This window comes from Sardina pilchardus, chromosome 20 (assembly GCF_963854185.1).
Source record: "Sardina pilchardus chromosome 20, fSarPil1.1, whole genome shotgun sequence".
Classification (NCBI taxonomy): Eukaryota; Metazoa; Chordata; class Actinopteri; order Clupeiformes; family Clupeidae; genus Sardina; species Sardina pilchardus.
In genome coordinates, this window is record NC_085013.1 from 25,763,137 (window position 1) to 25,775,636 (window position 12,500).

General features: G+C 48.9%; 1 protein-coding gene across 2 annotated transcripts in view; it reads left to right on the forward strand.

Moving 5' to 3' along the window:
• The window catches only part of cdc42bpaa (CDC42 binding protein kinase alpha (DMPK-like) a), a 97,272-nt gene that overhangs the window by 46,029 nt on the left and 38,743 nt on the right, over positions 1-12,500 (forward strand). For both annotated transcript variants that reach the window (XM_062523422.1, XM_062523423.1), the window contains exons 6-10: positions 4,903-4,996; positions 8,216-8,416; positions 10,578-10,823; positions 11,016-11,095; positions 12,141-12,301. In XM_062523422.1, coding sequence (XP_062379406.1) covers positions 4,903-4,996; positions 8,216-8,416; positions 10,578-10,823; positions 11,016-11,095; positions 12,141-12,301 — 782 coding nt within the window. The remainder of the gene's footprint in view (positions 1-4,902; positions 4,997-8,215; positions 8,417-10,577; positions 10,824-11,015; positions 11,096-12,140; positions 12,302-12,500) is intronic.

Consider the following 12,500-nt stretch of genomic DNA (forward strand, 5'->3'; position numbering starts at 1 on the left):
TGCCATCATGCATCTCTGGCAGAGGAAACTGAGCTCTGATCACATTTTAATGCTCCTCTTCCTCCTCCTGGAGATCGGGTTTCTTCTTGGCTTTCTTTTTTCTTTCTTCTTTCTTTCTTCATGTTCTCTTGAAGCACGAAGCAAAGTTTTGTGTGTGTGTGTGTGTGTGTGTGTGTGTGTGTGTGTGTGTGTTGGTGTGTGTGTGTGGGTTTGATGGATAAGGGCCTTTCATCTCCTACACTCTGAAGAATAAGGACTGTGTGTGTGGCAGGGGTGGGAGGTGAATGCACCTGTTTGGCACAAAGAGGAAATGATGTCATCAGTTGGCACCCCTGTTGCTCGCGTTGCCACTTCCTGTCCGACAGGAGCAGGGAGGGTTCGACACCTGCTGGGCCCTTCCTGCAGGTCAACGAAAACACAGACACACACCCACACACACACACACACACACACACACATACACACACAATGCCCCAGGCTTCCTGAGCCTCAGAGTGTGGAACTGTATGCGTACATTCACACTGAGTTAAAGACTTCTTCCTCTTAGGACGTGTGAGTGAGTTCACCCTGACATGCACAGGACTTCCTCCTCAGCAGTGAGCGGCTACTTGTAAAGGGCCGCGTGAAGGACCTGTGACTTCTCTCAGAATCAGCCCTCTCTGTTACGATTTCTCCCCTGACCAGGAAGTAAGGAGGTGCATATCTGCGTTTGTTTGTACAAGATGTGTGAAGTGTCTGATTAGCAGGAGTCAGGAGCTAGACGTGTCGTGTGTGTTTTGTCTGTAACCTTTGTCTGAGGTTGCGTGAAGTCTCTTCTCAGAGTCATTCCCCTCTGTTTTGATTCACTCTTAGACATGTGTGTATTTTCTTTTAGAGGATGCAAAGAGTCTCAGCGAGTTGTTCCTCAGGAGTCAGGAGAAGTTAGTCAGTCGTGTTTGTTGGTCTGCGAAGTCTCTGATAATCATTCCTCTCTCATTCCGAAACCCTCAGGAGTTGGGGGCTTTGCTTGCGGGTTTGCCCCGACCTCCAGACGACCTGCCAAAATCCTCCTCTCTCCTCTCCTCTCCTCTCCTCAACCATCTCTCCTCTCTCTCCTGTGTCGAGAGAGAAAAATAAACATAAAAACAGAATGTGAGTGATGCGGTTACGTAAGCCCAGTTCCTGGGATGAGCCCTAAATCACGTTTCCTACGCAGAGGAGGAATAGGCCGCCAGTGTTCTTTCTGGAATAGCTCAACTGCTCAAGTCTGCTCACTGGCTTCACCTCTCTCTCTTCATCTCTCTATCCCTCCGTTTTCTCCTCATCTTTCCATCCCTCCTTTCTGTCTTCCCATTCCTATGCTGTCTCTCACTCTCTTTTCCTCTCATCTTCTCATCCCTCTTCTCTCACCACTCCTCTCTCTCTCTCTCTCTCTTGATCCTCCCATCCCTTTCCTCTCTTTCCTCTCCATCCTCTCACCCCATCCCTCTCTCATCCTCTTTCTTTCCTCATCATGTGCTGGAATGCTTTCCATATTTCTCTCTCTCTCTCTCTCTCTCTCTCACCTCCCTGTTGTATTTCTCTGTGGCCCCCTCTCCTTCTCTGCTCTCCTCCCTCTGTTCTCCCACTCTGTTTCCTCCTACTTCTTGCTTTTCCTATCTTTTCGTCTTGCACTATTTCTTTTTGCCTTTTCTCCTCTCTCCTTTCCCCGTCTCTTTTTTCTTCCCTCTGTTCTCTCCTTTCCTCCTCTCTACTCTTTATTTTTCTCCTCTGCTCTCTCCTTTTCTCCTCTCTCCTTTCCCCCCGTCTCTTTTTTCTTCTCTCTGTTCTCTCCTTTCCTCCTCTCTACTCTTTCTTTTTCTCCTCTGCTCTCTCCTTTTCTCCTCTCTGTGTTCTCCACTCCCTCTCTGCTGCTCCCCATGTGCTGGAGAGTGGCAGAACCAGAGCGGCAGCCAGACGTTCTCAGTAGTGGGCCTCCTGTGTTCTTTGCCAGGCGTTCCCAGTAGCGGGCCTAGTGTTCTCTGCCTCTGAGAGAAGAACAAATAAACAGGCGGCCTAATGACGAGAGCTGACGAGAGGGGAGCCCGAAGGGTTTGGGGGCGCAGTCTCCTCTCGCTTCACAACAGCGCCCTGCAGCCCAAAGTCAACGCCTCTCGTGTCTCAATTCAAATGGGTTTCAAAGTCAAACATTCCATTTATTTCACTCGCATGGCTGTTTAGATATAGAGTTGCCGGAGCACAAAGAACAATAAAACGGCACATTAATTTGTTATTTTCTGGTGAATGTTTTCTGCCCAGGCTCACCGCCTCATTGCCTCTCTCCACTCCCCTCTTTCCTGGAGTGTTTACTTCCTCATCTCCCTCTACCACACTCTTTCCTTCTCTCTCTCTCTCTACCACTCTCTCCTCCTCTCTCTCTCTACTCCTCTCTGCCTTCTTTCTTTCTTCCCTCTACTCCTCTACTCCTCTTTCTCTACTTGTCTCTCTTTTCCTCTCTGCCTCCTCTTCTTCACTCCTCTTTCATCATCTCTTCTCCTCTGTCTCCTCCTCTCTCCTCCTCTCTATTCCTCTCTTCTCCTCCTCACTGCCTACTCCCCTCTGCTCCTCTTTCTGTGCTGCCCACACTCAGCCAGCAGCAGGAGTTTGTGAAGTCTGACCCAGGATCAGATCCCAGGCCTGTATCTGGGGCATATCGTTGCTTTATATGAGCTAGATTTGCCCCAGAGGCAGGTGAGATGTGGAACAGCTCACAGTCCTACTTGCCACCATTCACAGAGCTAAAAAAATCCCTTCAACCAATGGCAGTAAGGCTAACAACAGCATCATCAGCCAATCACAACAGACCTGGCAACCTGATGGATCAGAGGCTTAAGAGCACAAAGCCGAGGTCCTCCAGACCCTTGTCACCAAGTTGGAATCCTCGCTGACCAATAGCTGGACAGCTAAGTGTTCCCTGAGCTGTTTGGAGTTCCTCGGGGTACTCTTCTCCCTCACTCTGTCCGGCCCACGGATGTCTATGTAAAATAATGGCCACACATGTACATACACTACTCACAAAATGTTAGTGTGTGCCCTTTATTTAGATCTAATGATGAAGGTACCTTTTCAGACTCCGTAAGTGATTGGACTGGAGTGATTACATGACCTCTTGCTGCTCTCTGCAGGCTCTCTGTGTTTGTGTGTGTGTGTGTGTGTGTGTGTGTGTGTGTGTGTGTGTGGAGTGAGTAAGGCTGCTTGCTGCTCCCTACAGGCTGCAGTGTGTATGTGGAATAAGGACGAGGCCTCTCGCTGCTCTCCGGCTGCTGTGCTTGGCTCTCGCGTTTCCTGTGAGCGGAGCTCGCAGCTGGATCGTGTGTGTGTTCAGACCTCTCACTTTCCTTGTAAAGTGTCATTGGAAGCTTATGAAAGAACGTGGCGTGATGGAGGAGGCCATCAAGGCCATCTGTATGTATGTGTGTGTGTGTGTGTGTGTGTGTGTCTTCAGGAGATGCTTGCGTGGCATGTGCTGAGATAACTGACTCCAGTTGAGTAATCAGGCATCAAGCATGTCTCTGTCAACAGCCTGCATCTCACAGCATCAGGCTATTGGTGGGTTGGAGGGGGCAAAGCAGCAAGGGTTAGGGAGAGAGAGAAACACGTGTGTGTGTGTGGCCTATGTGTGACCCACCCACCCACCACACAGAGTGGAAGAGAGGGAGAAGAAAGACAGAGAGAAACAGAGGATCTTATATCGGCTGTGTATGTACTAGTGGTGAAATTTAGAAGGCATCCTCTCTCCCCATACAGTCTGTGTTCCGTGTGTGTGTGTGTGTATGTGTGCGCTGCCTTCATTGTTGGGCTGGTGTGTCTGAGTGAGAACGAGAGAAAGTGTGTGTGTGTGTGTTGATGGAATACATGGAAGTTTCCCCAAGAGATGTTTCTCTCTAGCTCTCTGTCCCCCTTCTCACTCTCGCTGCACCCCACTCCAGCCCAACCCCCCCCCCCCCCCCCCCCCTCTCCCCTCGTTATGCTCTCCTCTCAACCTTCTCCGTGGTGTAAACACTGATACATATTTAGAACTCAGCCTTGTACATTTTTAACGTGATGCGTGTTTGTTTGGACAGGTTTTTCAGGGAGTGTGTGTGTGTGTGTGTGTGTGTGTGTGTGTGTGTGTGTGTGTGTGTGTGTGTGTGTGTGTGTGTGTGTGTGTGTGTGTGTGTGTGTGTGTGTGTGTGTGTGTGTGTGTGTGTGTGTGTGTGTGTGTGTGTGTGTGTGTGTGTGTGTGTGTGTGTGTGTGTGTGTGTGTGTGTGTGTGTGTGTGTGTGTGTGTGTGTGTGTGTGTGTGTGTGTGTGTTCCTCCCCACCTCCCCTTCTCTCTACCCCAAGGCCCCATTGTTCTCGTTGACTGTCCTCCTTAATGTCATTTGTGCTTTTTTTGTTTTCGATTTGTCCGGGATGGGATCCGCCACTCGCGAAGCAATTTTTTTCTTTCTTCTTTTTTTTTTTTTTTTTTTTTTTAAAGTGGTGGATTTTGTTTCTGTTATTTTTATTCATTATGCATAGTTCTGTGCTGCTCTTGGCCTGCTGGAAGCCATTACTGTTGTCTTTTCCCATCAGCCTCTGCTGTGCTTACTGAACCTCCCTCACTGTCAGATAGTCTTCTGCTTTTGTTTTGCTTCTCTGGCAACTCCAAATTCACCACGGATGGAGAGGATCTCTTTCCTATGTTGTTTGGATAGACTCTTGTGGTTGACTTGACTGATCTCTGTGTGTGTGTGTGTGTGTGTGTGTGTGTGTGTGTGTGTGTGTGTGTGTGTGTGTGTGTGTGTGTGTGTGTGTGTGTGTGTGTGTGTGTGTGTGTGTGTGTGTGTGTGTGTGTGTGTGTGTGTGTGTGTGTGTGTGTGTGTGTGTGTGTGTGTGTGTGTGTGTGTTTACGGCCCTCAGGGACATCAAGCCAGACAACATTCTTCTGGACGTGAACGGACACATCCGCCTGGCAGACTTCGGCTCCTGCCTCAAACTGATGGAGGATGGCACGGTAAGGATCATACACACACTCACACACACTTTGACCAAACACTACATACTCTAAGACCACGCTATGCATTGTAATAACATTGATGCGGATTGATTCACTTCAATCTGCTGAGGTCATAGGAAAAGGTCACAGGTTCAGCTCTACAGGCTCTAACCAATGAAACGGCGTCTTCCAATGCTGTTTTAACGATTGGCTAAATGAAGCAATAGATCACAAAAAGCCGGGGTAACACCCGTGCTACGATGTGGAAATTCCCCTTTTTTTTCCCTACGAGCAGATCTTACCCCTGGCATACTGCCCTGGTTCTCTGTTCTTGATGTCCCTTCCCTCCTGCCGTAGGGAGGCTGCACACGCAGCAGCGCTGCGCTGCGTAGCGTGCCGACCACGGGCTTCCCCACCTTCCTATTTAAAGGCATGGCTTCCTGTTGACGGGGTCAGACCAGGCCACAGGGATGTGTGCTCTGCTGAAGACGAGAAGAGAGGAAAAGGGAGAGGGAGAGGGGGAGATGGGGGGGAGAGAGGGAGTAAGAGAGCGGGGGGTGAGGGGGGGAAAGAGACAGCGTGTGAGCGTGTGAAAACGTGCGCTATTTGTGAACGCCTGGGAACAAGCCTAATTGCACAGCAGGCACACAAAGGTGATGACCTCAGAGAGAGAGAGCGGCACACTTAAACCCACAGGAAGTAGGAGAAAAAGAGAGAGAGAGAGCGAGCGAGCGCAAGAGGGGCTGCGTGTACATTCCCAGAGTGCAGAAATGGCCCCCCACAGACCCAGTGGCCTGCGGTCTCAACTCTTAGTGCTACAGTAGGGTTTATTCTCCTTGCCGTCACAGGCTTCAAACTCTCTGCTGTCGTACGCTTAAAGCTCTCTCCGCCGTCGTACGCTTAAAGCTCTCTCCGCCGTCGTACGCTTAAAGCTCTCTCCGCCGTCGTACGCTTAAAGCTCTCTCCGCCGTCATACGCTTAAAACTTTCTCTGCCGTCATACGGTTAAAACTTTCTCTGCCATCATACGGTTAAAACTCTCTCTGCCGCCCTACGGTTCAGACTCTCTCTCTCTGCCATCATACGGTTAAAACTCTCTCTGCAGTCATATGGTTCAGACTGCCATCATATTCGGTGCAGATTCTGCCACCGTTCGATTCAGAGTCTCCGTGTGATTGCACCGTCCGCACTCCCCCTGACGTCACATGGCTGTAACTCTCCCTGACCCTGCAGCCTGGGGGGATGTATTTCACAGCCCTCCCCCCCCCCCCCCCTCCCCGTCCGGGCCGCACAGCTGATTAGCATTTAGTATAAGCGGTTGTAAATTGGAGGAGTGGGACGCGGGAGAAGGGATGGACGTGTTTATTTGCAGATGGCGTGTTGCTAAGTGCTCGGAAGCCGGCTTGAGTTATCGCTTGGATGCAGCCTCTCCTTTTTGGCAGGTCATAAACAGATCTCGGCAGGAAATTCTCCACCCCTCCCCACCACCACCACCGCCACTCCCACCCCCCCCAACCTCATCATCACCCCTTCGCCAGCAAGTTTAGTATGTCAGCTTGCGGGAGTTTATGTGTGTGTGTGTGTGTGTGTGTGTGTCTGAAGTGCAGCTGCACACATCTGTTCCGAGAGCCTATCCAGTCACATTCCAACCCCTAAGAACACGCACGCACACACAAATACAAACATATGCGTACGCATACACACTCTCCCATACGGTGAACACTCACACGCAGAACAGTAACAGATACACACACACACTTGCAGTGCACACATGCACACTTATGTGAATACCTAGTAGGCAGGCACACACATACTGTACACATATGCACTCAAATGCGCGTGCAGACGCTTCTGCTAAACACACTGCTGCGTCCTCGGAGAGTAAATGCGTTCATTGCCCACTGATCAGCGAATCAGTACAGTGTACTGCACTTGTGCTCTTCCATTGCCCTGTGAAGCTGTTGTGCAACTTGCATAATGATGTCTGAACCTGCGGTTCCTCTCGTACAACTGAGCAGAATTACCATTGCAACAACACATCACCAGTAGGGTAGAACTAGCGACGGTCTAATCCCAGCTCACGTTCCCGATCAGTGGATGAACAGTCCAACTCTTAGTGATTTCTGCTTCACAATGATGGGAAGAGCCGACATTGACTAACATTGGACTAAGCATAAAGCCGCACTCAGGCCCGCGTCTTTTCAATTGATGCCTCAAACTATTTTTTTTTTTGTCACAAATATTTATTTTGCCTGTATTGGCTATATTGTTGAATATGATTGACACCTTTATCGCATCGCTGCTAGTCCCTTCCTGTCTAAAGGTTGCTTAACTCTAAGGTTGACTACCACCATTGACAATGTGTTGTATGTTGTCCCCATAGGGAAGCTGTTTTTCAGTGAGTACAATAAAGTAAAGTACCTGCCAGACAGCACATTGTGTGATTATTGATTCACTTTGCCATTTTCAGTGCTGAAATGTTCCTTCACTACCTACCCTCACTACCTACCCTCACCACTTACCCTTGCTACTTGCCCTCTGGGGGAGATGTTGAATGTTTGCTGGTTTTAAGGGAGTCTCATCTAGTAGCATTAGAGAGGTTTTAGTCCAGTTCCCGTATTCAGCTGCTACCACAAGGCATGAGCATAGATTTGAAGTCAGTCGGTAATCTGATTAATTGAAATGTAATCATGTTAGTGTAAGGCTGAAACTTAATGGGCACGTACGCCATGTCGTGTCAATTCATCATCCCTCCAGTCACATCACACACTTCACTTCTCATCAAGGGGCTATTTAAAGACTTAGTAGGTGTGTTATAATCTACCAGCAGCCTCAGGGAGCGTGCGTGTGTGTGTGTGTGTGTGTGTGTGTGTGTGTGTGCGTTTGTGTTTGGCTGCCCCAGTCTCCTCTCTGCTTTGGGAACTGTCACCGCTTGAGTGATGCTGATTTGAGTGATGCACCATAACTAAGACTCCGGTCATTGCTGCCTCCAGCCTGACTCTGTCTCTCTCTCCCTCCCCCCTCTTTCCCTCTCTTTCTCTTTCTCTCCCTCCCTCCCTCCCTCCCTCCTCCATCTCTCTCCCTCTTTCTCACCACCTCTGTCTCCCTCCCTCCTTTCTTATATCTTTTTACTCTGTCACCCTTCTCCCTGTTTTTCTCTGTGTCTCTTGTTCTCTCTCTCCTTGATGTCCTCCTTGCCCCCTCCCCCCCCTCGCTCCTCTCTCTCTTAACCTATCAGGTGCAGTCGTCTGTGGCGGTGGGCACCCCTGACTACATCTCCCCAGAGATCCTGCAGGCCATGGAGGAGGGGAAGGGGCGATATGGGCCCGAGTGTGACTGGTGGTCGCTAGGGGTCTGCATGTACGAGATGCTCTATGGGGAGACGCCTTTCTACGCAGAGTCCCTTGTGGAGACCTACGGCAAGATCATGAACCACAAGGTGAGTAAAGCCCCCCCACACACACACACACACACGTACACACGCACACACACACCACCACCCTTTGAAGTGCAGTTGAATTCTTTTATTATTGTTGAATTCCTTTAGCATTCAAAGTAGTTAGGAATAAAAGATGCTGCTGAAGTAAGGGTTGGTGGTAGCGTAGTGGTTAAGGAGCTGGGCTAGGCTAGCCTGCAGTAGTGGGTTCAATTCCCAGCTTCCACAGCTGAGCCTTTGAGCAAGGCACTTACCCCTGAGTTGCTCCGGGAACAATGGCGCTTGTAATGTAATTGACACGTATAACACACAACACATGCTTGGATGAAAGGGTCCGCTAAATGAATACTGTAATTTCCCGACTATTAGCCGCGGCTTACACATTGATTTTGCTAAATTTCTTCAGCTATGAGGTTAATGCACTGGGACAGTTAATGTGGTATCAATATGGTTTCGTTTCTTTTAACTTGCATAGAACACTGTCCTGCGGCTTATACACAATGCGGGAAATTACTGTAAATTTAACTGTTGAGTGGAGTAGTTGCTGGGCTCTTCCAGTCAGGTTGAAGCGTAGAGCTGTGATTGGTGGGGCAGTCTTCGGCACGACGTGTGGTCTGCTGCTCGGAGACAAACACAGAATGAGATCATTCTCTCCGTTTTTCTCTCTAACTAGCCGATGCTTTTGTTTGTTTTGAAATTATGTGCGACAATGAGGATTTCTGTCCTTTTTTATCTAAAGTTAATTAGAGCCTTACGGCCTCTAACCAGCAGAGCGATTACACGCGCACGCACACACACACACACACACACACACACACACACACACACACACACACGCAAATAAACCCATGCAGAGAGATAGCTGCTCTGTGAAGTGCCTGTTAATTGCCCATGCCTAATTTAAAACCACTCAGTCTCAGAGCGCCTCAGACCAGAGTGCGTCTCAGGAGCCCGCGCAGTTTCCTGCCTTTCGCCTTTTACAGAGTCCTCTGAAGAGAGACAACTTCAGATCCAGGACACACTTTCTCACTGCCTCCTACGTCGCTATGACGCTTGGCATTCCTATTGGGGCAGATTTGTTATAATGTGCACAAACTGAGAGAGTAAGAAAATTAACAAATAAATAAATAAATAATAATACATTTTCTTTATAAAGTGCCTTTCAAGACACCCAAGGTTGCTTAAGTGTCGGTAGTGCAAGTAGACTGACTGGCTAAGCATCAGTAAGAAGACTCGTAGTGTGAGTAAGAGTAATGGTGTTGACCATTATTTTAGAGGGCACATGGTGTTAAAATAGAAATGTGACTGGTGAAGAGAATGTAGTAAGGGAATGGTTAGATATTAAGATAAGATAAAGACATACTCTGATCTAGCTATACTCTTAGAATAAGAGCATTTGAATTGGGGCATACAGCGAGGAGAAGGCAGGAGGACGCACACACACACACACACACACACACACACAGTGGCCTACATACGAACTCATCTGAGTGGAACACATCTGCAGATATACACAGATGATGTGACCCAGAAGCAGAAACAGACACTGCAGCATCCCTGGCCTCTCAGACAGACTGAGGATCACAGAACGGGGATGGATGGATGGATGGATGGATGGATGAATGGATGGATAGTTATATGGAGGGATGGTTAGATGGATGGAGAGATGGATAAGGACCGTTATTGTATAGTGGCGGTAGAGCTGTCTCACCCATGACTGACCATCAAACCCATGAATGACATCCTGTTCATATAAAGTTCCCATAACCTGGAAGAAGCGTCACCGGCGGCTTCACAGGCTGAGACTCTCTGGATGAGATCCTGTAATGAATAGATGAGCTCATGTTTGTGACAGTAGTGGGTTGAAGCTGTTCAACACAGCGTAATGGTGTTAGCCTATAGCCAGACAGTAGTGGATATAGGAGTTCAACACATTCAAGCCTGTTATAAATCTGTCAGCTACTGTAACGCGCTTCTGTTTACTAATTTTTTTAAATAAATCAGCTGTTTAAAAAAACACACAAAGAAAGTTATAGTTTGGAAGGAGGACACTATAGGAAAGGTTTATGTGCTTGTTAGTAAATCTGTTGGCTCTCGGTGCCAGACCTCTGATGTGTGTGTGTGTATGTGTGTGTGTGTGTGTGGCTGTGCTCTCTCCCTCCAGGAACGGTTCCAGTTCCCAGCGCAGTCGGAGGTGTCTGAGGACGCCAAGGACCTGATCCGACGGCTGATCTGCAGCCGAGAGCATCGTCTGGGCCAGAACGGCCTGCAGGACTTCAAGCAGCACCCTTTCTTCACAGGCATCGACTGGGACAACATCCGCAACTGCGAGGCCCCCTACATCCCCGAGGTCAGCAGTCCGTCCGACACGTCCAACTTCGACGTGGAGGACGACTGCCTCAAGAACACGGTGAGTGTGTGTGAGCGAGTGTGTGTTTCTGAGAGTGAGACTGAAATGAATTGAGGGAAATGCACTGACCTGTGCAACAGTGGTGTGTGTGAACTTGAACATTGTTTACATCTGAAGAATGTAGCCTTTGGTGTTGTTTACAGTGTTGTTTATTTTCTGTTTGTTTATTGTTGTTTACCCCCTTCCCTGCAGGAGACCATGCCCCCTCCCTCTCATACTGCCTTCTCTGGACACCACCTTCCTTTTGTGGGTTTCACCTACACCAGCAACTGGTGAGCCCCTCACACACACACACATTTACACATTTACACATAACACATTTACACTCAGAAACAGATATTTAGGGCCAAACACACATATACGCAGTGTGTTTCTTAGTATGTGCATGTGTGTTTTTCTCTTCTCTCACGTGTATGGCAGACAGCTGGAGGCAGTTGATGCACACTCAAGGAAACATACATTAATGCACATACATGTACTGACACATACACACGCGCAGGCACTGTCGGGATAGATAAGGCAGTGAAGCGGGACAGGATGTGATGCTTCAGAGAGCACCCAGTCGACAGGCAGTTAAGACCGCTTTTACAGAAGGAGAGTGTGGATATGGAGATAGAGAGAGAGATAGTGTGTGTGTGTGTGTGTGTGCGCATGAGATCTGTCTCTGGAACTGCCTACTCTAAAGTAGTCGTCTCCATGCTCACTGAAGCTTATCTTCCCTGTATATGTTAGCGTGTATGTGTGCGTGGGATGGTTGGAAAGACCTCATGATGCAATAAGACCACTATACAGGTTGCTCTTCAGTTCAGTTTTCATATATCATAATAGAACTTGAACATCAGTAGAACTATGAGATGATCCAATCAGAGTATGTAAAAATGTTTGTGCCGTTTCAGAACAAGCTCCGCATCACCCAAGCCGACTCAAATTTTGTCTTTTTTTTATCGTGTTATACTGTATGTCAAGCTTCATTTGTCATCTGATCTATAAATCGGCCTTGAGAAATAAACAAAACTGAAACTAGCCATGAACCTCACTGCTAGTGTCTCTGTTAAGCCCAATTCACACCAAAGATTCCCGACGCGACGAGACTGAGTTGCAGCGGTGTGAATTAGAAGTTGCACGTAGTTGCAAGCCGTCGCAAGCCGTCGCAGAGCATTAAACACGTTGAGTCGCAGTCGCAAGGTTTTAGAACGTCGCGGCTCGTCTCGTCGGGAATCTTTGGTCTGAACCCTACTTTAGTGTAACGCCACACCTCTCTGTGACCCCTTCACCTTTCAACCTTGACCCCTGACCCCGTGTCCTCTAACCCCCCAGCACGCTGTCGGACCGCGGCTGCCTGCAGGAGTTGGGGGGCCCCGCCCCGATGGACGTCGGGGTGCAGCGCAGCCTGGAGGAGAGCCTGGCGGTGGAGGCGTACGAGCGACGGCTGCGCAGGCTGGAGCAGGAGAAGCTGGAGCTCAGCCGCAAGCTGCAAGGTAACGCCACACTCACGCCCCCCGGGGACGGGACCAAAGATCCTTAATTATTGACAAGATAGAGCAACGTAATGCATCTCTATGGAAGCAAAATTCGGACAGTTCCGGTCTGCTTAAAGAGGCGTGTCGCAAAGACGTCATAGTGGGATATCGATCTCTGTCAGATTGGCAAGCAGTTCAGTTCGAATGTTACAGGTCT